The sequence below is a fragment of the Camelus dromedarius genome, chromosome 12, assembly GCF_036321535.1.
Source record: "Camelus dromedarius isolate mCamDro1 chromosome 12, mCamDro1.pat, whole genome shotgun sequence".
Lineage (NCBI taxonomy): Eukaryota > Metazoa > Chordata > Mammalia > Artiodactyla > Camelidae > Camelus > Camelus dromedarius.
In genome coordinates this window covers 14,612,781-14,637,551 of record NC_087447.1, presented here as the reverse complement: position 1 = coordinate 14,637,551, position 24,771 = coordinate 14,612,781, and the positions used below count along the sequence as shown (strand labels likewise).

The 24,771-nt window shown below is 48.4% G+C and overlaps 1 protein-coding gene across 1 annotated transcript in view; it reads right to left on the bottom strand.

The window, feature by feature from the left end:
- Window positions 1-24,771, bottom strand: part of LRP4 (LDL receptor related protein 4) — a 47,048-nt gene that overhangs the window by 8,595 nt on the left and 13,682 nt on the right. Inside the window, exons 3-35 of the mRNA XM_031459623.2 lie at window positions 24,317-24,433; window positions 23,964-24,077; window positions 23,491-23,607; window positions 23,029-23,157; window positions 22,673-22,792; window positions 22,145-22,270; window positions 21,416-21,541; window positions 21,090-21,224; window positions 20,586-20,711; window positions 20,029-20,259; window positions 19,024-19,180; window positions 17,958-18,175; window positions 17,622-17,798; window positions 17,113-17,235; window positions 15,288-15,496; window positions 15,034-15,115; window positions 14,163-14,268; window positions 13,238-13,439; window positions 11,724-11,913; window positions 11,508-11,639; window positions 10,430-10,570; window positions 9,997-10,083; window positions 9,719-9,890; window positions 8,928-9,090; window positions 8,581-8,806; window positions 7,913-8,216; window positions 6,637-6,855; window positions 6,340-6,474; window positions 5,221-5,329; window positions 3,542-3,686; window positions 3,229-3,342; window positions 2,629-2,764; window positions 130-197 (exon numbers count right to left, since the gene is read on the bottom strand). Of these exons, the coding sequence (XP_031315483.1) occupies window positions 130-197; window positions 2,629-2,764; window positions 3,229-3,342; window positions 3,542-3,686; window positions 5,221-5,329; window positions 6,340-6,474; window positions 6,637-6,855; window positions 7,913-8,216; window positions 8,581-8,806; window positions 8,928-9,090; window positions 9,719-9,890; window positions 9,997-10,083; window positions 10,430-10,570; window positions 11,508-11,639; window positions 11,724-11,913; window positions 13,238-13,439; window positions 14,163-14,268; window positions 15,034-15,115; window positions 15,288-15,496; window positions 17,113-17,235; window positions 17,622-17,798; window positions 17,958-18,175; window positions 19,024-19,180; window positions 20,029-20,259; window positions 20,586-20,711; window positions 21,090-21,224; window positions 21,416-21,541; window positions 22,145-22,270; window positions 22,673-22,792; window positions 23,029-23,157; window positions 23,491-23,607; window positions 23,964-24,077; window positions 24,317-24,433 (4,956 nt within the window). The remainder of the gene's footprint in view (window positions 1-129; window positions 198-2,628; window positions 2,765-3,228; window positions 3,343-3,541; window positions 3,687-5,220; window positions 5,330-6,339; window positions 6,475-6,636; window positions 6,856-7,912; window positions 8,217-8,580; window positions 8,807-8,927; window positions 9,091-9,718; window positions 9,891-9,996; window positions 10,084-10,429; window positions 10,571-11,507; window positions 11,640-11,723; window positions 11,914-13,237; window positions 13,440-14,162; window positions 14,269-15,033; window positions 15,116-15,287; window positions 15,497-17,112; window positions 17,236-17,621; window positions 17,799-17,957; window positions 18,176-19,023; window positions 19,181-20,028; window positions 20,260-20,585; window positions 20,712-21,089; window positions 21,225-21,415; window positions 21,542-22,144; window positions 22,271-22,672; window positions 22,793-23,028; window positions 23,158-23,490; window positions 23,608-23,963; window positions 24,078-24,316; window positions 24,434-24,771) is intronic.

Here is a 24,771-nt window from a genome sequence, read left to right as displayed (position 1 = left end):
CTATGGGTTTAGTCTAAGAAAAAGGTTCATTGACCCCAAAGGGTCCCCATGAAGGTTCTGGAAGATATCAATGGAGTCTTAGATTCATTACATCTTGTTTTTCAAAATAGTTGGACACTGAGGGCTTACCTGGAGCAGCAGGTACGGCCTCATTGGAATGTGCACAGAGGCCCAGCCGGGCATCCTTTTCAGAGCATCTGTGGAGCAGAGAAAACTGAATGTGAAGGCTACTTGTATTCAATAAAGATCTTGCCTTTCTCCAGGAAAGGGGGGCTTTCAGATATAACACTATACCAGATGGGAGATGTCAGAAGCAAGGAGAGGGCAAGACCAGGAATTACAGAGAAATCAATGTGAGTCACTGTCTTCAAGATACTATCCTATGTTTAAATGTGCTTTAAAATATGTACTCTTTTTTAAAAAAATATTTTATTTACTTATTATTGTATTATTTAATCATTTTATTTTTGGCAGAGGTGGTGGTAGTAATTAGGTTTATTTATTTTTAGAAGAGGTACTGGGGATTGAACCCAGGACCTTGTGCATGCTATCTCTACCTCTGAGCTATACCCTCCCCGACTAAAATATATACTCTTTAAAGAGGAGTCTTTAAAAAGGAGAAGCTGGTTCGGAAGCAAGCTAAAAGTCTGCTGAAAGAATACTAAGGACATCAAAAGTAGACTTAAAACTACCAGGATGAGTTGGAAGAAGCTACCAAACAACCAAACCTCTGATTGGATAAAAATTATCTCTAGATCTAGACAGACTTAAAAAAAATTGTTTTTCTTCCATTCATTCTTTCACAAGGGAATATGCAAGACATCCAGAGGGAGGGCTCCGATGACTAACTTGAAATGCCAAGAAGGTAACTCCTTTGTGGCACATTATGAGCCTGCAATTAAAGGCATCTCCTAAAAGGCTAGAGAAAAGCTACTGGCAAAAGCATCTGAAACCAAGATGCACTGATGCACTGAGTCTTCAAGTAGAACTCTGACAGGAAGAAAATATCTGAATAGGGCTCAAAGTTTTCTAAATAAACCTAAAGAAAATCAGATTAATAATGATTGTTAGTACTTAAAAGTTAGTGAGAAAGGTACATGTTTACATCTGTTTGCTTTTCCATAAAAACGCTTCTAATGAGAAAATGGGGCATAATGAGATCATGTGCAAATCTTTTAACTTAGGGACATGAGTCTAGAGTTCTTATCTGCAATTATTACTATGTTTCTGCTTTCATAATTGAAATCAAGTGTTCATAATCTTTTAAGGTACAGTTGATATTAAAAATAAAGAGAACAATATATTACAATGAAAAATGTTCTAATGGAAAAATGCTTGGAAAGATAGACGTCAAAATAGTAAAGAGGAGGAAATGAAATCTCTATCACAAAAAGACACCTGCACCCCCACATTCAATGTAGCATGATTTACAATAGCTGAAACATGGAAACAACCTAAGTGTCCATCAATGGATGAATGGATAAAGAAAATGTGGTGTATGTATACAATGGAATATTATTCAGCCATAAAAAGAAGGAAATACTGCCATTTGCAACAACATGGATGGACTTTGAGGGCATATGCCAAGTGAATAAGTCAAGTAAGATAAGTAAGTCCTGGGGATGTAATGTACATCATATTGACTACAGTTAACAATACTGTATTGTATATTTGAAAGTTGCTAAGAGAGTAGATCTTACAAGTTCTCACTACAAGGAAAAAAAATGTGCATGTATGTGTGAAGATAGATATTAACTAACTAGACTTATTATGGTAATAATTTCACAATATATACATACATCAAAAATTTTTTTAAATTAAAGGGAATTATATATGGGTATATAAGTACATTTATATCTTCTTTATTTCTGTCTGGTATTTCCAGATTATTTTTTGCAAAGTATAAATAAAAACATATTGATAAGCATTTCTCTTAATTGAATATAACATCTATTTCATCAATTTTAAGATGTGCATTTTTTCTACATTCTAACATCTCTGAAATAGGAGTATGTTACACTTAATGGCATCTCACAATTGCTGTAGATCATTTTTCCAGTTTAATGTCTCAAATCAGGATGCGTCTTAAATTGAAAGCACCTTCAGTTTAATCAAATACCATATTTTATACTTAATTTGACATGTATTCATGGTTATGCTTACTTATTTAATAACAGTGTGTGTGTTTGCATATTACAGGTCATTATAAGCTAAGGCCACCACATCCCTGAGGATGTCCCAAGTCATAAAGCCACAGCTCAGAGACTACTATGACTTGGTGGCTTCTAAATAAATTGTAGGACAAGACCATGTGCTAAACCTGTTATGTGAGAGTAAATGTCACAGAAAGAAAGGAAGGAGGAGGAATGCCATGTAGAAATTCCTCCTGAGTGATTTCTCTCTAAAGCTGCTCCAAGAGCTACTTACCTTCAGAGCTAAAAAGGGAATCATTTGCAACAATCTACAAGTCTAAATATCACCTCCAGTCTCAAATAGCAGAGACGGGTGGCTAATGATGTGATCTACCTCCCATCTGCCAGGATTCTCATGTTAGGACTACAGTCTTCTGCTGGCAGGGGATGGTGATTTGAATCAAAGAGCCCTCAGTCACATACTGAACCCACTTACCTCCCTTCCACCTCCTCCAGAGACGTGCGGGTCCGGGTGGTAGAAGAACGCAAGGTGGTAGGTAGCGTGTTGGGTAGTACAGGGCTCCTTTCACTCATGCTGGTAACCCTGGGAGCTGGGGGCACCAGGCCAGGCACTGGAGAGAAAACGAGGGCTGGACTGGACCACTGGGGCCCTAAATATCTACATATGATCCAAGAGTAGCATCTGGAGAACTTGACAAAGCAATCTTTTAACTGTCCTGATCCTAGCCACTCTCATTAGAGGCCCTTCTTAATACTGTGCATAAAAAAAGTTTTGGTTTCCCATATTAACAGCTCTGGATGGGCTAGCTGGCCCACAAAGGTCAGGAAGGGAGAGTGAGGCACAAGTCACAGCAGAGACCAGGGAATCAGGGGACCTGAATTCTGTTCTAAAAAATGCCAGAAGCCAGACAAACCCAGGTCTGTGCCATCCCAAAGCTCAGTCTCACTTCTCCCGGTCACCCTGCTGTAAGACCCCCTGAGGGGGAATCTCACCAGGAAGGACAAAACTGAGGCTACTGGTCCCCTGCCCTTCCAAGGGCTCTGCTGTTCCAGGGGGCTGATCAGTCCAACTCACCAAGGGAGCAGGGCCGGCCATCGGGCTCATCAGGACAGGCACACACAAAGTCCGAGGTTCTGGCAAAGCAGAGGTGGGTGCAGCCACCATTGTTCACACCACAGGCATTGGTCCCTGGGGCAAAGCAGATGAATGTCTGGCCTGGGGCAGAATCAAGTCTCCCAGTTTGTCACTTCTCAAAAGGTCTAAAAGCGTATGATGTGAACCAAAAGCCTCTCTTGTGGCTCTAATTGTCTCAGTTATTAACAGTCCTTGGGGTGACCAACCCACCCTACCAGTGGTACGGAAGCAGGCTCAGGACACAGGAGCCCACCTGTCTGCCGCTGAGGGGAAACCACGATGATATCCATGAGTCCCTCCACATTCGCCAGCACCGTCTCCTTGTTCCGGCCTGAGTACTTGTCAACACGCTGGATTGACTTGGTCTGCCAGTCTGTCCAGTAGATCCACCTGTCCTGCTACTCAATAGGGAAACCCCCAAAAGAGTAATTATCACTCAACAGTCAGACCTCGGTACAGCTTCCACGTCCCAGCACATGTGTTCCCTCTCCTGCGATGTCCTCTTCTCTTATTCAGGTCAACTCCTATGCATCCCCAGATATGACATTACCCAGGAAATTTCCCCCACTCCATATAGAATTCACCACTCTCTCTATGCTGTCCTGTGCCTTGTCCTCACTTCTACAAGTGTGCTTTGACATTCTGTGGTCATTTGTTTGCATGTCTGTCTGTCCTGCCAGATTAAGTTCTTCAAGGACAAGAATGTATTTCGCTCATTTCTCAATTTCCAGCACTAACACTTAGTCCTTAGTCAGTTTACTGAGTGGCTTGATGAATAAATGAGTTTCTGTACCTAGAAAATAGGAGTAAATTGTGGAGTTGTGGGGAGGTCCTTCTAGGTCCCTGTTCTCCTGGGCCCTTCACTCAGAGTCCTGGCCCAAGTCCTGCTTACTTCTGTGGGCAGCTGCATTCTAATGCAGCGATCCTGAGATTCTCAACCAGAAGTGGGGACGGGAAATGCAGGCGGTTCCCTCCCATCCCTGGGGTATATATACATCAAAAACCCCAGGAGAAACTTGTAGATTGAAAAAATAATTCAATATAATCTTACAGTTTACATTTGGACTATGGGGAAAAAATGCCTATCATTAAGTAAAGCCAGACAAAAACTTATTGTCTGGCAGGATATAGTACAGAATGTAGACAGAGTGGATATTTGTCAAAAAGGGACAAAGATTTTGAAATGATTGAGAATCCTTGTTTTGGTGCCAGGCTTGGTGTATTTTTTTTCCTTCCTTGAATTATCTTACAGGGTTAGAACTCTTAAAAAAAAAATAAGACAGCCAATACTAATTAAAATAATTAGAAGTAACATATGTTGAGTGCCAGATATGGTGCTGATGCTTTGCGTAAATTTCAGGAGGATGCTATTACTACACTCATTTATTTCACAGGTAAGTGAAGCTTAGAGAAGTTCAGAATCTTTTTCAAATTGCATAGTTACTTAATGACACAGGCAGAACTTGAACCCACAGAGCTGGCACGTTGGAGGTACTCAATAAACACTCACTGACTGGCTAGGTGCCTCAAAACTCTGGCTCTCAGCCACTCCACCCTCTGTAAGTGAGCTGCCTGAGCTTGGATGCTGGGACCACAGCATCAATTGGGGAACTTGTAAAAATAACATATTCCCTGCCCAACCCTCAGGAGGCAGATTCTTTATATCCAGGGTCCAGGAATGTGCATTAACAAATTCAACAGCTGACTCTGTACACTGCTGTTTGAGAGCCACTCCTTTGAATGCTAGAACACAGGCGTGTGGGTCAGGAGCAGCAGGGCACGTGGTGGCAAGGTTTCAGTGTATAAGAATCACCCCTATAATGAGCTTTCATAGCACACCTGTTCAGTAGCACCGAGGGCTGAGGCTGCTGACGCAGAACCCCAAGGAAACACCCATCAAGGAGGTTTAGTTACCTCTCTCTTGAGCCATACCTGTGTGAGAGCAAAGGGGTGGGACACGTGGCTGACCAAGACCTGCCGGAGCTTCCCGCTGAGGTCAGCACTTTCAATCCTGTCCAAGTGTGCATCCACCCAATAGATCCTGTGAAAGAAAAGAGGAAAGGTAGCTGCTGAAAACACCTCCCTGGGAGCCCAGCCCTTCCCTTTAAGGATCTCTCTGTCCTCTCCTGAGCAGAACTGGAAGGCGCTGTGAGCAGTCAAGGTGACTTGATGAGAGGTCATTGGGAGTCCCTAAGCTGAAGAGTGAAATTTGGTTGGTGATTCATAAGTGGGGAGGCCAGGGCTGTTCTGGGGAGGCATAGAAAGTCTAGTGACCTCAAAGGAGCTACCGCCTAGTCTCATCTTCAGGAATTTTTGCTTGTTTTTTGGTGGGGAGGTAATTAGGTTTATTTATTTACTTATTTATTTTAATTGAAGTACTGGGGATCAAACCCAGGACCTTGTGCATGCTAAGCATGAGCTCTACCACCGACCTATACCCTCCCCGCATTTTCAGCAATTTGATCACTCTTTGACTCCTACCCAGGAATCTAAGCCCAAATTCTTATGAACATCCTTCAAGAGGAGACTCAGTCTACAAACAGCTCAGTGAAGTTAAAGGAAGAGGGCATTTCTCTTATTAGTCCAACTCTCCAGGTGACTTTGATTCCCTTCCCTGCTTCTGAGAGTGGAAAGGGGAATCAACTGTTTCAGAGCCCCTTCCTCCCTCTTCTCCTGCCCTCCAGGATTTTTAATCTAGACCAGGAGTTGAAAATTCCAGTACCTGATAGGATCAGGAGAGTAACAAATGTGAAAAATCAGCCCTTAAATGGATGGGACGGTAGTGGGATCTGTGGTCCAGCCAGAGAATATGCTCTGCTAAAGGCACTCAAATGAAAACCGTGTAAGCCAGATAAACAAAACCCACCTGAGAGTTAAGTGCTGGATTCAGCAACCCTGTTCCAAGAATATGTTCCTTCATCCTTCTCTCTGCTTGCTCATCCTCACTTGCCAAGGAGCTTTCTACCTTTTTGTTTTCACTACTTCAGTCTCAACCATCCCTCTCCTCTGCCCACCTGACTTCCAGGAGGCTGTATGGGACAGGATCCCCACCTGCGGGTATCATAGTCCAGGGTAAGGCCGTTGGGCCAACCCAGGTCTGTGTTGATGAGGACCTTCCGCTCTGAGCCATCCAAGTTCGCTCGCTCAATCTTGGCAATATGGCCCCAGTCTGTCCAGAAGAGGTACCTGGGATACAACAGTGCCATGGTCAAGGCATGGGAGGATGGCACCCAGATGGTCGAGAGAATACAGGGACACATATCTACCATTAACATCTAGGCACCTTTCAAAGGCCTCTTCACCAGGCCTTTCTTCCCTGGGTCTCTTTTCTGCTGGCCCCAAACTCACCCCTTCCTGGGGAAAACGGCAATGGCCCGAGGCTCGTCCAGGCTGTTGTTGACCAGCACTTTGCGGCAGGAACCATCTAGCCTCGATGCTTCAATGGTATTTCGGCCCGTATCTGTCCAATACAGATTCCTGGCCACCCAGTCCACTGCCAGCCCATCGGTGGTCTTCAGCCCACGCCCGATCACCGTCTCCATGTTGCTGCCGTTCAGATCTGCTCGCCTTGGGGAACAGCCCAGGGTTGGATGACTGACTAGGTTGACCAGCCACAGACTGGTACCCCTTTAATGCAGGTTCCCGTAATTGGATTCCCACTACACTGTAAGCCCATAAGGGCAGAGACCAAGTATTTACAAGTACATTCCACAGCATGTAGCACAGCAGGTATTCAAAATATTTACAGAATTAATGAATAAATTATTGGGAGGTCAGAGTGTTTCCTGCTATAAGTAGGGGGCATTTGGGCCCACGTCTTGCCAGAGGACAGGATAAGAAACCCCAAATACCTTAAGGCAGAGACAAAGATTGGTAGGTGGTGATTATAAGAAAGGGCAGATTTTTCAAAATCTATCTGTGCATTTTTATATAAGTCCTACACCAGGGAATTCAACCTCAGGATGGGGGGCATGTCACAGACACAGGGGGGCTTCTCTAAACTACATATGCCTGCCAGCTCCCAGCACAAGATTCTAATACACCCTCAGGGAGAACAGAAGGGAACACTCCTGTTCTTCCACATGAGAATCTCTGCCACAGTGAAACCTTCTAACTGGCGGCAGGACTTCATACTCCTCAGCTGCGTTGGGGTAAAACATTGAAAGAAGAATAAAAATTCAAATAAGAGAAAAAATATTTAAAAAGCAAAACCCAGTACAACCTTGTGAACAACCATAAGCCTCAGCATTTGGCCAGTGTTCCTGTATTATGATTCAGATACATGGTTTAGCTACACGGCCAACTCATCAACAAGTCTTAGAAGATCCTTGGAGCTCCTGCAGGGCCCAATGGTAGGGATAGAAGGTTCCAGGGCCCTAGCCTGACTTTATCTGTTAGTTTGTTTTGCATACTGGGCTTCTATTAATCTTTAAATAAACCAAAAAGCAAAAGTTTGAGACTTTGCTATAACTGATAACACTACAAAGCAAGCGTCGCTGTCTGAACTCACTATCCAAGTCGTCGACTCACTCAGTCTGTTTAGAGGTCAAGACAGACCATACCCTCACCCATCAGAGATCGGAAGCAGGTCTATGCCCTCTGGAGGTTTCAGGGATGTTCATACCTGATAACATCCAGGAACACATCTGTGTAATAGACCTTTCCATCCACACTGTCATAGTCCAGAGAGATGACATTGTTGAGCTCAGGAACAGGCACATGCACATCTGTGTGGTCGCTGGTGTCCAGTGAGATGCGGCGGATGGAACCGCGGCTGGAGAAGAGCAGGTAGGTCTCAGGAGAGGGATCACAGGTCTTCCCGTCTCCCTTCAGCTGGATGCCAGTGGGGCAGGCACAGGAAAAGCCAGAGGGCCGAGGCAGGCATAGGTGAGAGCAGCCTCCATTTCTCGAGCCGCACTTGTTAAAACCTGGTGATGAGAGAGAGAGAGGAAGAGAAGCATGGGTTTTGACACCCAGCCTGGAATATTGTCTGATTCTTACAAAGGCCCTAGTTTCTTGTGCCTGAATGTCTGCATAACAGGACTCGGTGCCTGGCAGGGATGAGAGAGAAGAAGCAGGGGTGTCCCCAGGGGTCCTTTGAAGGTGACAGCATCCTGCAATTGTAGTACCAGCCACACCCAGAGGGAATACAGCCTGATCCTGGAAGGGGCCTTAGGCAGGCCCCTGCCTCCCAGGTTGTAAAGGACTCTCTGTCCTCTGGATATATCTCAAATGTTGAGATATGCCCAGAAAGTCAGAGGCTCTGGCTCACAGCCCTGGGGGTCTTCTCACCCAGCGGCTGTGCCCGGTCCACAGCCTGGATGTCCATGAGGCCTGGCAGGTTGGACCTCACCAGGATGACATTGCTGCCAGTACCCTTGTCAGCACGGTGGATGCTACGGGTCTGCCAGTCAGTCCAGTAGATATAGGAGTCGAGCAGGGTGAGGCCATATGGGTGCTGCACAGGTGACACCAGCGTGTGCCGGTTGGCACCATTCAGATCAGCAGCCTCAATTCGCTGTAGAGGAAGGAGAGGGTAGGGGTGGCTATCAGTAGACTGGGAGCCTGCACTGGCTATCCCAAATAGGCCGCTCACATTTTCCCAGGCTTCCGGGGAGAGCAGGAGCAGGGACCCTCACCTCAGTGTGGGCATCAGCCCAGAGCAGTTGGGAGCTGGCCTTATCCACAGTCAGTCCGTTGGGCCACCCTAGGTTGTTGTTAATGAGCACAGTACGGTCTGAGCCATCCATTCCAGACCGTTCTAATTTGGCATTGTCCCCCCAGTCTGTCCAGTACATGAACCTGGGCAAGGAAGAATACTACCTGGTTATTTCCACAGCTCCTGTATTCTGTGAGCACTTATAATATGCCAAACACTGTGAAAAGTTTTTTATATGCACAAAAGGGAGTTGTTTAATAAAATATATTTAGATTTGCAAGACGAAATAGTTCTGGAGATCTATTTGACAATGATATAAATACACTTAACACTACTGAACTGTATACTGAAAAATCATTAAGATGTTAAATTTAACGTTATGTTTCTTACAGTTAAAAAAAGTACTTTCTAAGCATTTTCTCATTTAATTCTCACAAGGACCATATGGCATGTATTTTCACTGTCACCTCCATTTTACAGGTAAGAAAGCTGAGGACTGAGGATTGAGAAGGTTAAATACTGGACCCAAAAAGACATGCAGCTAACAAATGGTGAAGACATTTGAATCCTGGATTTCTAATTCTAAGGCTCATGCTTGTAACCTCTACACTATACTGCCACCGTGAAAGAAGTCACAAGGGACGAGCCCCAGGGAGGGCAGTCTCGGTACTCCTGTGAAGCACGCTTGCTCTCCATTGCCCACTTCATCCCGTCTATAGTCCCTGCTGAGCCAGCCCAACCTGCCGCCCAGAGCCACAGAGCTGCTCTCACCCCATCTCGTGGTACAGTACAATGGCGCGGGGGCTGTCAAGGTTCTGCCACACCAACACCTTCCGCATGGACCCGTCCAGGTTGCCCACTTCAATCCGGTTGGTCCCCGTGTCTGTCCAGTACACTTTCCGGCCAATGGCATCCACTGCGAGCCCATCTGTGGTCTGCAGCCCTGCAGGAAGTCAAGAGAGCACACTGGCTCTTGCCTTAAAACAGATGGGATATTTCGCCAGCTCTGCAGCCAGACAGGTGGTCCCTGGGCTGGGAGCAAGGCCCACCTGTGGTGATGATGTCCTCATGCTGGGAGCCATCCAGATTGGCACGGCTGATCCTGTGCAGCGTACTGTCTGACCAGTACACTTTTCCTGGAAAGGGAAGGCTTGGCTCAGCCTAGACTTTCACCTCCCCCAAAAGGACACCCACAGCTGACTCACGACCTGAGACTCCAGGGCACGTCCAAGCAGAGGGAATCAAGGGAAATGTGGAAATATCATAACAGGATAGCTCTTGGCAGAGATGAAGAGGAAGGCTCCAAACTCCATGCCCTTATAACCAAAGAGAAAGCACTGTAGAGACGGGGAAGGGGCTGTGCCAGAGGGAACAGGGAGCCCCCAGACTCTTAGCAGGAAGCCAAAGTGGTGGGAAAGCAAGGGCAGTGGTTGCTATAAGAAAAGGACAGAGGACCAGGGGAGAAGGGAGGGCCACAAAGACCTTCCTGGGGATCCACTCCAATGGCAATGGTGTTCTTCATGGTAATGTTGATTGGTACCACCACATCGGCAAAATACGGGATGTCCAAGGAGACCATGCGGACGTCTATCCTCCTGGCGAAGATGAGGAAACTGTTCATGCCTGCTCAGGTCAGGAGAGAAGGAAAGAGGACAGTCACCCTAGCCATGAAGAGGATTTGGAGTAAGGCAAACTGAAGCTCACGCCCTGTTTCCAGTTTCTAGTTGTGTGATCCTGGACAAATTATTTAAATTGTTTAAGCCTCAGTTTTATCATCTGTAAAATGAGGACAATAACAGGGTGCCTATATGAATAAAAGAGATCACATACAGAAAGCCTTTAGCCTTGGGTCTGATACGTAGTCATAAATGACAGCTCTTTATTAACATCACGGAAGTGAATCTCTTTGAGGGACCTTTTACCGTGAAGTTTAAGAATCTTCATGTTAAGTGAAGGAGGGTTTTACCCATAACCTGGGAGGTACAATTCATAGCTCCTTTCTTACTCAAATTTCCTAGGAAGTTAGAGTTCAAATGCAGCCTACCATGTGGCATCCCCTAGGGAGAAACATCAACTTCCAACATCTGGGCAGCTATGTCCTGCTTCTGAGACTTTTCAGTTAAGGTTGTCACAAAGGTTGTACTGGTTGTGCATACTTACAAAGGTGCCATTTCCAAGGGAGATACTATTACATTGTAGGCATCATATGTTTTAATATTTATTATACCAATTTTGGGCAGATGGAGCTGAAGTTTGTTCTACTGAATCAGTATATTATGACAATTTCACAACAGATGAACGTAAATTGTTTAAGAGGGGAGCATCTTTTTCTAATATATGTGAAGACACCATGAGAATTACTTGGACCCCGCTTCTAACCCTGTCTATCTGCTCCCCTGGACCTCTTCTTTTTCCTAAAAGTTTTGTCTATCCCCTAAGCCTCTAGAAGCACCAGGACTCATGCTTTCTCAGACCACACTGAAGTCCACATGCAGGGGAGGAAGAGAGCAGCGGCCCCTCCCAGAGAGGCTCTGTCCAGGCCTGTGATGCTTAGACTTACCTGGTGAACAGGTCTTGCCATCAGGCATCAGGTTGATGCCTGTGGGACAGGTACAGCTGAAGCCACTTGGATTTGGGGACCGAAGACACAGGTGGCTGCAGCCGCCATTCTCCATAGCACATGGTGTGGACACTGGGTAGAGAGGAGGGGGTCAATGGGGAGGAGTACGGCAGAGGGAAGCCGAGGAGAAGCCAGTGTGGGCCAAGGGCTGCTCACCCGGGGGCCGCCGGCGGTGGAACACGTGGATGTCCATGAGGTTTTCCAAGTTCTCCTGCAGGGTCTCCCGGTCCAGCCCCGTTAGCCGGTCGGCACTCTGTATACTCTTGGTCTGCCAGTCAGTCCAATAGATGCGCTCGCCATAGAGGGTCAGTCCAAATGGGTGGGGCAGCTGGCTTCCAATCAGCACCTGCCAGGGCCCCAGCACTTGTGTCATCCCCCAGCAAGGTTTGATAGTACAGAGTAGTGGCCAAGCGCTCAGGTGAGGATGCAGAATGCAGCTCTGCCAGGACCACCTGCTGTGTGACCTTGAGCAAGAGCTGGTGATAAAATCTCTCAGAGCCTTGGTCTGCCAATCTGTGATATGATCATGACAGTGTCTGGCTCCAAGTGTTGTGTGATGACTGTAAAAATCATGTATTATTTACATAACCTCACAGTATCTCTGCACAACTTACTTAGTAATTACAAAAGGGAAAATAGCAATTTTACAGTGGACACTATCTTAACCACACAATCAAATTTAGTATCACAATGATGGGACAAGCTGACATCTGTGGTTACTGATAAAACACAATGAGAACTCAGGACACGACTTCACTTAATGTAGTATTCCTGTTCCCAGTGCATAATCTGAATCTAATCACAAGGAAACATCAGACAAATTGAGGGACATTCTACAAAATAACTGGCATTTACTCTTTAAAAATACAAAGATCAAGAAAGACATAGAAAGGTCGAGGAAATGTTCCAGATTAGAAATTAAAGAGACATGATTACTAAAAACAGTTGTGATCTGGGATTGGATCCTGGTCTAAAAAAGAAAAAAGAAAAAAAAAAAGCTGTAAAGGACATTACTGGGGCAATTGGTGGTGAAATTGAATATGGACTGTGGATTAGGTAGTTAATATTATATCAATGTTAAATTTCCTGATTTTGATCATTGCATCATTGCACTGTGATTATATAAGACAATGTTCTTGTTCTTAGGGAATATGCACTGGAATATTTTGGGTTCAATGGCAAGATGTCTCTAATTTAATCTCAGATGGTTCAGAAAAATAATATGTGTGTATATGTGTGTGTTTGTGTGTGTGTGTGTGTATGTGTAGAGGGAGAGAAAGAGAGAGGAAATGAGAATGGTATAACAAAGTGTCAAAATGTTAGTTATTGGTTCTTTTGACTACTCTTAAAACTTTTCTGTAAGTTTGACAAATAAATAATAAAAACAGAGAGAGAGAAGTCGTGGGCCCAGGATGCTGCCGGTGATCAATGTGAGTTGTGATGGTTATTAGAAAAGCACTTATGTCCACAATCCACATGATCCCTAGTGTCCTTTCATCACCAAGCAGCAGGGCCCCTGGGCTCTAAAGGGCAGCCACAGTCTCAGAGAAACTGCATACATCCCATACTTGGTCAGCCTTAGGTCCCCCAGCACCTGTCACCTGCCAGCTGGGAAGTGTTGCCTTGGAGGCTGTCAGGGCTGTGGGAGGATGCCTTAGCGCCACTCTTACCTTCCTCTTGCTGCCATCCAGTCCAGCAAATTCAATCGTCTTCATGCCAGCATCAGCCCAGTATAGCCGCTGGGACCCGTAGTCAATGGCTAATCCATTAGGCCAAGTCAGATTAGAAGAGATGATGACCTGGCGGCCTGAGGCATCCATGCCAGCTCTTTCAATCTTGGGGCTTGCACCCCAGTCTGTCCAATACATGTACCTGGGCACAGGCAAGGGATGTCTTACAACCCTTCCAGTTAATACTCAGTGGGGATTCAGGGTTCTAGGGTTTAACGGTTTTTGCTTGCGGTAGCTACCCCAGCCTCTTGTCTCAGTTCCCAGCCTCCTAAAAGTCTGATATTTTATATCACTATCAGAAAGTACCCCAGGGTCTTAAATGCTTCCTTGACTGGATGGGCTAAATAATTATGGTACATCAACAACAGAAATCGATATAACTATCAAGGAGAACAAAATAGATCTATATAAAAAAAAATAGAAAGATACCCAAGATATACAGCCAAGTGAAAAAACCAAGTTACAGAACAATATGCCATTGCTATAAAACCAAAACCACCACCACCACTACATATATATAAACACATAGAAGAAAATCTGGAAAAAAATACCATAAACTATTAACAACGGTTCCTGTTGGAGAGTGAGATTATAGGGAATCTTCACTTTCTACAAACTTAATTGTTTCTTAAACAATGAATACTTTTGCAACAGACAAAAAAAGAAAAGAAAGAAAGAAAGAAATGTAAAGGTTTCCTGTCCACGAAGGAGACGGAGTTGTCACGATGCTCTGTGGTTTTTATAGCTTCCCTTTCTTCCTTGGTGCACCCATGAGATCTAGCCACTCTCTCTAAACTCCAGATTCTCCTCTAGTACTCAGATCTGGGGGTGGGGTGGAGCTTGTTCCAAAGGGGCAGGAGCTCACCCGCCCATGGGTTCCACCACGATGTCCCGGGGACGATCAAGGTTTTCCCAGATGAGTACTGTCCTCATGCTGCCATCCGTGTTGGCCACTTCAATCCGGTCTGTCCCTACCAAGAAGCAGGGGGCAAAGATATTAACTCTAGTCTTGGTCATTCACCCTCTTACCTTCCATATCCAGCACAGAGCTTGGCATGCTATAGACGCTCAAGAAATAACTTTGTAATAAATGCACAAAGGATATTTAGTGAATTAAATTTTGATCAGTTCCATTTCTTGGAAGAGCAAGATCTCCTCAATCCAAGCAACCCACTCTGTCCTATAATTTAAGGCAATGTTTCTCAAACTTTATTGTGCATAAGAACCAAAAGTGCTTGTGAAAATACAGATTCCCAAACCTAACCCCCAAAGATTCTGATTCAGCAGGTCTCCTGGGAGGCCCAGGAATCTGCATTTCTAACAAGTTCCCAGGTGATTCTGATGATGCTGGTTCAGGGACCACACTTTGAGTAGCTCTGGTTTAAGGCACTCCACTTGCCTCCCATACTTAGCTGGCTAATAGAAAACGCGTCTTTTACCAAGACAGTGATGGAAGGAAAACCACAGGGCATAGATTCCTTATTTGAAATGCCTCAAAACATTCTCAGTCATCAGCTGCATAACAGAAGCAGCTGCCATTTGAATGGCAAATGCCAAACCCTCAGATGTGAGCTTCTAGCTTCAGCTCTGCAGCAGCCCGACTACCCCTGACCTACCAAGGATTCCAGGTCAAGACTGAAATGGTCTGGGAGGGGCACTGGGCCCCTTCTACCTGAGGCCAGGGTTTTAAATAAGAGGAATCTTAAGGAGCCAGGGTATAGCTGCCCTCTGCATACCTGCATCTGTCCAGTATAGCTTGTTGGTGACCCAATCAATGGCCAGGCCTGCTGGGCTCTCCAAACTGGTATCCACTACCACCTAGGCAGGAAGCAAAGCTGTATCACCAACTCGACTTGCATCCCAGCTCTGGGGCCCGAACTCCCCAATTTGCAGGTTGGCAAAGGTATGGGAAGCCCTTACCCAGGAGAGGGTGGATTCTACCCCTCAATCTCTGCCCTCCCCAAGGGCCTAGGCCCATGTTGGGCCCTACCTCCTGTCCTGTTCCATCCCACTTGGCCCTGCTGATGGTGTCAGTGCTGACATCTGTCCAGTACACATGGTCATCCCGGGAGTCCCAGTCAAGGGCCACAGCACTGCGCACGTCAGCCAGTGGGATGACATCGTCGGACAGGTCCTCTGTGTCGAAGCTGATCCGACGGATGTCCATCCTTCGGGCAAAAAGCAGGAACTTGTCAAGACCTGATCAAAGGCCGAAAGGGGTCTTCTTTTAATGCTCTAAATCCAATAACAGTGACAGACACAGACGCTCACCTGTGTGACATCTGGTTCAATCATACTTCCTGGGATCTGGTGCCCTTTGTCCCCTACTCTTCACATCTGGGGACCCCTTCGAGCATCAGGCAGCCCGTGCTGGCAGAATCAGACTTTAGGATCCAATATAAGGGCCCAGAAATGCATCGTGTTTAAGTGTCTGTCAGCTTCATCTCAACTTCTCTCTCCTCTTTATTCAGTCTCCAGTGTACTGGCTAGATCACCGTCAGCCTCCACTCTACCTCTCTGTCTGCAGTGTCTGCTTCAGGACCTCTGCTCTGTTCTGCCATCTAGATCCCTTCCTCTTGCTCTTCTCTTCCCAGCTTCAGCCAATAATGACCACTGCTGAGCACTTCCTCCTTGCCAGGCACTGAGCTTGGTGCTTTTCTTGCCTTGTCTCCTTTACCCTCCCAACAGCCCTTTGTGGTTCATGCTATTCTTATTCTCATTTTCTAGATAAGCAATCCTGAGGCTAATGGAGGCCAAGTAAGTGGCCCGGCATCCCATGGCTACAAAGCACCGGAGCAGGGACTTGAACTCAGGTCTGACTCCAGAGACGAAGCTCTGCCCACAGCCCTACACAGCTTTCTCCCAGCTGGCTGCTCTTCACCCCCTGCCCCTCTCCTGGTCTGTCTGAATATTTCCCAGTATACTTTTCTGCCTGGAAAGGCACTTCCTGCCTAACTTTACCATCTGCTTTTAAGCTCTGGGAAGCCTTTAAGAATATAGGAAGAGCTGGGCACAAAAGAATGCAAGGAAATGTGGTTCTCAATCAACGTGTGTTGAATGACTATTGTCCCTGTTCCTCTGAATGGTTTCCCTAATTTCAAGATCTCAAGAGAGATCTGATTTTAACCAGAGATAAGAGGGTCTGTGGGCATACAGCAGTAAGTGAGAAGAGCTACGATGTGTGAAGAATTCTTCTGGCCACTTACAGGTCATGCCATCCATCTGGATCACTTCTCTCTGGACTATTAGGAAAAATCACCTGTGCCTCTGAGCTAGACAGGGCCACTAAGCTAGACAAGGTCACACTCTTGAGGCAATACCTTTGTAGGGGCTCAAAGGAAGCCAAAGTAGCAGATCAGGAAATTCCATTATCTTTCACCCACCAGACACTTATTTATCCAGGGCCCATGTGTACACAGCATCATCAGAAGTCCTAATCTCAGCTCTCTGGTTTAATAGGGTGAGGCTAAAGGTAAACAGCTAGGAATCCATTCCTCTGCTTTCTAGAGGGGCCTAGAACCCTCTTGCTGCCTATAGACAAAGCATCCTTCCTGGTGAAATGATACACAAACCTGATTGTGGGAGTTCATACTTGGCTGGGTGGTGTCACTGAGCCTTCAGGGACTACTGCTGGGCCCTCAGCCCTCGGCTTTGACATTGGAGCCCTCAGCCTCTTACATTCTTCCTCTCCAGGGGCTACCTGAGAAGCCTGGTTCCTCCCCACGACAGGCAATCCCCTGAGCTCCTATCCCTTGTTCCTTCCACCCACCCTCACAAGGCATGTCCATTGAGGCAGTTGTCCTAGACCCACTTACTTTGGGCACAGGCGTGGCTGCTGATCTTGCGGAAGCCAGTGGGGCAGGCACAGGTGTAGTTCTGTCCACTGGGCAGGCACAGGTGGGTGCAGCCTCCATTGTTGTCCCCACAGCGGTTTTTCCCTGCTCAAAAGCCCAAAGCAAGAGGGTCAGTTAAGGCCAAAGATTGGCAGAAGCTGTCCCAAGGCTAGTGAGTAGGCATTTAGTTAGGGTATGTGATCCCTGAAGGCAGGAACTATGTCTTACTAATTTTCATATCTGCCCCATCTGCGGGCAGAGTGAATACCTGACACACAGGAAATGTTTGCATGAATTAGGTGGGGACAGTGAAGCTCAATGAGTCTTTCCTGAGTCTCAATGTTGTACCACCCTAAATGTCCAGCAGAGGGAGGAATGAGCCCACATCACTGCCAACCTCAAATTTCTCGGCCAGAAACAATGGCAACTGTGACAGGTGCAAGGAAGGTTCTCAGAGGCACTGGAGGCTCACCAGGTGAACAGCTTTTTACCTGCAGGCTGGCGCTGTGGGTGCAAGGTGTGGATGTCCATGGGGAAGTGCAGTTTGTTTCGAATGATCTCCTGGTTCTTGCCAGTAAATTTGTTAGCACTGTTGATGCTCTTGGTGTGCCAGTCTGTCCAGTATAGGCTGTCTTCAAACACCGTGATGGCAAAGGGATGCGGGAGGCCTGAGGAGAGTCCAGGGGAACCTCAGTCTAGACATGGCCTGCCTGGTCCCTGGGCCCAGGCCCAGCAACTGTCCAAATCTCATCCTCTGCCAAGGTGACTGGGGGCTGGGACAGGGGCAGGAGAATGAGAGGTAAAGGAGAGTGAAGGAAGGGACTCACCCTGGCTAATGACAGCCTTGCGGTGACTCCCGTCTAGATTGGCCCTCTCGATGACGTGGTGCTTAGCGTCCACCCAGTACATGCGACGCCCGGCATAATCAATGGTGAGGCCGTTGGGCCAGAAGAGATGGGTATCGGCGATGATGCGGCGTCCAGAGCCATCCATGCTGGAGGCCTCGATGCGGGGGGTGTTGCCCCAGTCTGTCCAGTAAATGGTACTGGGAAGAGAGAAAAGGACATTGAGAGAGAGGCAGACAGTAGAGGGTGGGTAAGTACCCAGGGTGGTAATCAGGCAGGGGCTTTTATCGATTTAACCCAACTTGTAGGAGATACATTCTGTTTGGTCTAGAGAGTGTTTTTTTTAATGTTTGAATTTAAATGTCTCTAGACAGGGCATATCTGTCTTCGGCTTTGAGAGTGCAGCGGTGAACAAAACACAAAATTCCTGACCCTGTGGAATTGACAATATACTAGTGTAATACTACTTAGGACAAGCACTTTCTTCTTTGTTACAGTATCTAACATTGCTTTTTGTAATTTTTCACACACACACACACAGTTTCTAAAACAGCTGACCTACAACTGTAGGATCTTAGAGGACACCTCCCCTCCTCAATTGACTGCATTTAATTTTTAAAAGTTAGAGGCTAAGAACTTCCATTTCAGGAAATCTTTCTCTTAACACTAGAACTTATTCTTAACTTTTATTAATTAGCTCAACCCTATGAACTAATAAAAATACTAAACACCTACAACTTATCTAATGTGTATTATGCCATTTAAAATGCATCATCTCATTTAATCTTCACACAGTTATGAGGTAGGTATATTTTTCATCACCAGTTTAGAAATGAATAAGATGAAGGCAGAGAGAGATTAACTAGCCCAAGGCCACACAGCCAGTTACTGGAGCCGTACATCCAGGTGTGTCAGGGTACAGAGCCCAGGCTGTTAATATCACACTGTGAGGATGCCCCTGCCCCAATGAAGTCTGGCCTGGGTGGTCTGGGGACTGTCCCTAGAGGTTGTAAGAGGAATTCGGGAGCCTGAGTCACAACTCACTCACCCCTCCATGGGGTGCAAGGCAATGGCCCTGGGCTTCTCCAGGTTCTGCCACAGCAGCACCTTCCGGTGGGCCCCATCCAGGTTGGCCACCTCAATTCTTGATGTCCCTGAGTCTGTCCAGTAGAGTTTGTCATGGACCCAATCCACAGCCAGGCCCCCTGGTGGAAAGAGGCCATAGAAAAGCATTAGGAGTTCAGCCCCGGCTCCTCTGTCCCGCAGTAATGAGGGCAGCTCTTACATGAAGCAGTTTCTTGGGCCAGCCACTGTTCTAACCATTTTATATGCACTAACTCTAATCATCACAACAACTGTGTGAGCAAGGTACTATAATCCCCATGAAGATAAAGAAACTGAGGCATGGAGAATTCAAGTAACTGTCCAAGGTCATGCATTTCCTCCTCTCAGCCATTCATATTCCACTTCCTAAATTCTGGCTCCCTGACCCACACCAGGGTCCGTGACTGCAGTGGCCTAGAGGTTTGCAAATTGTGGCTTAGGATCCTGCAGGTGCACATCAGAAGTTCCACAAGCATTTGAGTCAAACGTGCTCAATATCAAATTCTAACTACTTCACCTGCTTATAGAATGGCCTGAAATTACAAAGTGAGCTCTTGCTTTTCTAGTCTGCAAACATCTGGATGTATTTATTTGGGTTGATCAGAATATCCCTCATACTAAGCCATCAAAACAAAATTCAGAATTAAACTGGATGCAAGGCTGATAGAGAATTGTAACTACCATCCATAAATCTCTGATTTCAAATGGTTACATTCATCAAAATGGTCTCATTAGTCCATTGACTGAGCTCAATAAGAAGTAAATGTTATAAATCTGAATGTATAAAATATAGACTAACAAATGTTCTCTGTATTAGAGTTCCATGCAAGATTTCACTGGGATAAGAAGATGTTCTGCTGCCGAGGGTGTGTGGGCACTGGCCTGTTCCTTCTAGGATTGATTTGCACGTGGTGTGGCTCTACCCCTTCCTCTGAGCCCTCATCCCTACCTGGGCTCTCGAGCCCTGTAGACACAACCTCCTCCACATTGCTGCCATTGAGGTTAGCACGGAGGATCCGGTCCAGGGTGACATCTGACCAGAAGACGAGCTCGCGCCGGTGGTGGAAATCAAGGGCGATGGCATTCTCCAGGTTGTTGAGCAGCAGCGTGTACTCGGAGCGGTGCGGCAGCACCTGCCGGATGTCGATGCGATTGGCAAACAGTAGCACAGGCTCCGGCCCTGGGACGTGGCATAGAAATGGGGCCCCCACTGGGCTCCAGAGCTGCCTCCAGCAACCATCAGCATGCACCCCCAGCTCCCAGGGGCCCCTGGCCCCCTAGTGCATGTCCCAAGCTGTCAGCACCAGTACTAAAAGAGTGGGAGCCTGCAAAGTATACACCTGACTCCAGCAAGGTTTATCTTGGGTCCCAGAACGCAACTCACAGCTCCAATTTACTGAGACGGAAACATCTCTCTATCTCTCAGCAAATCCCCGAGCGCTGGAGCACCTGGCTGTCTCCATGCTCAGCTCTCTGCCCACCCAGCCAAATGCCAACATCCCTTACCCAGAGCCTTGCAGCTGCGCCGGTCAGGCCTGAGTTCGTAGCCTGCTTCGCACCAGCACTGGAAAGCGCCCTCGCTGTTGGTGCAGCCCTGGCTGCAGTACCCCTCCTCAGCACATTCATTCACATCTGTGAGGATGGAGAACTGTCAGGAGATCTCTGTCCTGCCACCCTCCCATTCCAACCCCCAAGCCAACTGGCTGCTTTCTTGTCCACATACCCATCTAATGTCCAGGCCCAGTGGGAAGGTCATATAACAAGTGGTTAAGGGCTTCGAGGTCATGCAGACCTGGGCTGGAATCCCAATTTTGCTACTCATTGGCTCTGTGGCCTTCAGTAAGTGACTAACCTCTCGGAGCTTCCATTCCCCCGTTTTTGAAATGGGAGGAACAATAATCCCCACCTCCTAGGGCTACTGTAATATTGAAATGAGGTCAAGCCCATTAAATGCCTGACCCCTGGGGAACACAGCTACCTAGCCCTGCTCCTAATCAGGACCCAGCTCACCCTGGCACATGCGCCCGTCCTCGGTGAGCCGGTAGCCAGTGTGGCAGGTACACTGCACTGCCCCCCGCACCATCTGGCACTTCTGGGTGCAGCCACCGTTGTTAACATTGCAGCTCTCCTCACCCGTCCGGGGCCCTGTGCCAGCCAAGCCAGAGACGGGAGTTCAGCCCAGAATCCTCCCCCAGACAGCCAACTTGGCATTCCACCTGGACCACGAAGAATAGCTCCCAAGGCTGCAAGAGTCCCTGGGGAGGATTCTCTTTGAAGCATATGGGTGGGACTCAGCCGCAAACCACGGGCTGGGCGTGCCCCCAGGGGACACTCACGGCAGTTCTGTTGTGGGCTTTCATCGCTGTTGTCCCCACAGTCGTTGACCCCGTTACACAGCTTCCTCTGCCCAATGCAGCGCCCGTTCCAACACAGGAACTGGTCGGAGGCACACTGGGGGCTTCCTAGAGAGGGAGGGAGGGTGGGAGGTGGGGACAGAGGGAGAGTCAGGTCACAGCAGGGCAAGGCTTGGGTCAACAAAAGTATGGGAGCCTGTCATTTTCTAGGGTGAGCGGGAGACAGATGGGACTCAAGGTGGGAGGGTTGGGGGTCCAAGGCAGGAAACAGCTCAGACAGGGCCAGCTGAATGTCTGCATGTGGACACCACAGCGGGATGGTGAGGGGTGTGGGACAGAATAAGAGAGTGTATCTGTGTGTCGGGCACCAGTGCAGCTAGGGGAGAGGGCCTAGGGGCTGTCAGCCAGAGAGCAGTCCTTGCTCACTAGGCTAGAACGACAGGCACTGGCTGTGTGTGACTAGAATGTGAGAGGCCATTGATGCTCTCAGCCCTGATATTGTGTTCCAGGCCATGGGGCTGCAGGTCAGCAGATACACCCGGTTTTGACACTGGTAACTGAGAAGAGCAGGAAAAATCCAGACCACAGGCAAGTTCTGACTAAAGCATCACCTTGGCCCAACTGGAAAGGTAGCAATAACAGCCTCTTTTCACCCCTGCCTCCAACCCAACTGTGGGTTAAGGGGCCTGGAGTACCCCTGGGAGACTCTACCTGTGTTCTCACAGTTCTCTTCATCGCTGTTGTCCGCACAGTCGTCCTCGCCATCACAGCGCCAGGACAGGCGGACGCAGCGGCCTGACCGACAGCGGAACTGTTCTGCAGTGCACATCGAGGTGGCTGGGCAAAGCAAAGGTCTAGTATAAGGCTGGCCCCACTGCAGCCCGAGGTGCCACCCTGCCACCCCAAACCGTACTTTATGCCAGAGCCCATGCCACTCTTCTTGACACCATTGTCACAGTTGGTCAACATGGCATTTCTGTGGGAATCAGAAAAAGGTGTCCTTTTCTAAAGACACTTTACTGCCATCTGCTGGAAAACTGCCATGATAAATATATAAATCTACATAATTAGAGAATATATGTCTGTTGTGGGACTGGCATCCTCTGGACACGGCACCTCTGTGAGGTGCCCAACCTACACGACTGTACACGGTGGTCCTGTCCTAACTGTCTTCAAGCTTCGTTGGTGGTGGTTTTCCCCTACTTTCAGCCAAGACCTTTGGCACCGTCCCCCACTCACTGCAGTTGCGCTCATCAGATTGGTCATCACAGTCTGCATCACCATCACAGCGCCAGCCTGCATTGATGCACAGGCCGCTGTCACACATGAACTCCCCAGAGCGACAGGGCTGGTGGGAGGCTGGGGAAACAACATAGGCTTCTATCTCTAACCAGTCCATGCACGCAGTGTCCCACAGCAGACCAGAAAGACACAGCCCCAGCATCCAGGCTCCTCCATCTTTGCCCAACAGGGGCCAGGGAATCCAGAAGCTCCTCCCCTGAGCTCCTGCACCAGCTGGCACCTGTGCCTTGCCACCCCAGGTGCTCCTCCCAGCCTGGCCTCCCCTCCTCCACCCAGCAGGCCAGAGCACTCACAGCAGTCAGACTCGTCTGACCAGTCTCCGCAGTCATCATCGCCATCACAGTGGTAGATATCGAGGATGCAGCGGCCGTAGGCACACTGGAATTCCTCCAGGTTGCAGGGGGGAGCTGGCACTGCTGAGGCTGGAAGGAGGGCAGGGGCAGGGAGGGGCATACACTCAGTCCTGGACAGAGGAGAGGGGCTATGACTCCTCAAAGGGCAAGATGCTCAGGCAAGGAAAACAGGATTCATTTGGGATGGCCCTCATAGACTCCCATATTCTGGTGAACCAGAGGGAGCCCTCCTTTCCCATCTGGGGAACCTGTTCCCACTTGGCTCAGCCTAGGAGGAGCTGCTTCTTAAGAACCCACCCTCCTTGCCCACTGTCCATGCACTCCTCGGCCTGGCCCTCAGCCCATGGGACAGAGACCTCTGCCCCATCCCAGCTCAACAGCCTGAGTTCTGGGGCAACTCACGACAGCTCTCCTCATCAGAGCCATCTTTGCAGTCAGTGTCACCATCGCAGTACCAGTGCTCAGCAATGCAGCTTCCGTCACTGCAGCGGAATTCCTTGTCCGAGCACTTGCGCGTGTCTGTGGGGAGGCAATGGGACAGCCATCCTGCGGGAGCCCCACAGGCAACCCTCCTGCAATCCTTCCTGACTCCCACCCTCACTGCCCCCCGGGGGTCTGACCCAGGCCCTGCGGGACACCACAGATTCGGCGCAGACTCCACTCAGGAAAGCCAAGGCCCTGGAGAGACTGGGCCTTGGACTCCTGTTCTGTGGTTCCTGAGGGGTCTGGCCGCGCTGCCCCTCCGGCTCTCCCCCAGCTGCTCCGGACCCCTGGCAGTTCACGGTTTGTGCAGTGCGAGAGCCACTGCTGCTCTTCCCCCCCAGGGCCACTCCATCCACCAGCCACCCTGCCTGCCTCCCCGGAGCATTGCTCACCACACTGCTCATCGCTGTTGTCACCACAGTCATTGTCACCATCACAGTGCCACAGGCTGCGGATGCAGTAGCCGTTCTGGCAGGGGAACTCGTCCTCCTCACACTCCCGAGGGGCTGTGGGCACAGAGCAGGGCTGTGGGGCCAGTGCCTGGAAGCCCAGCGGAAGGCCTCACAGAGCAGAGCAGTCAAGCAGCTCCTCTGCTTCCCGGGCGACCCAAGGGAGGGGCTGCCTTCCAGGGGCTTATCTGACCGGGAGAGATGGAAGGACAGGACAAAGCGCCAAAGACCCAAGGACTGAGGCATCATTTCCCAACAGAGCCTGATGGAACCTTCCCGGCCCCGCCAGCACTCACGACAGTCTTGCTCATCTGAGTCATCCTCACAGTCATTGTCTCCATCACACACCCAGGAGCGGCGGATGCACTTGCCATTGTCACAGTGAAAGTCAAGAGGGGAGCAGGTGGGCAGCACTGAGTCCAGGAAAAGAAGGGAAACCAGTATCAGTCTGATATACTCACTCAAGCAGGCTGCTCAACCGGGCCAGATATCCTTTCCTCACACTTGTTCCGTGTCTCCCATCTGAATTACAGTCCTTCCGCACGGACTCCTGCGCCTGCCCCCAACCGGCTGATCGAGAACCAAGCAGAGACAGCAGGTAAGAAGCGAGAGGATTCTTAGGGAGTGGTGGTCAGGATTTCCCAGGGCAGAAGAACCCAAGCAACTCAACATCACTAAGAAAGCAGTTAAAGAAAACATGAAAAGAGCAATTAGCGTATTCCCCCCCAACCCTTTTCCTCTATTAAATGAT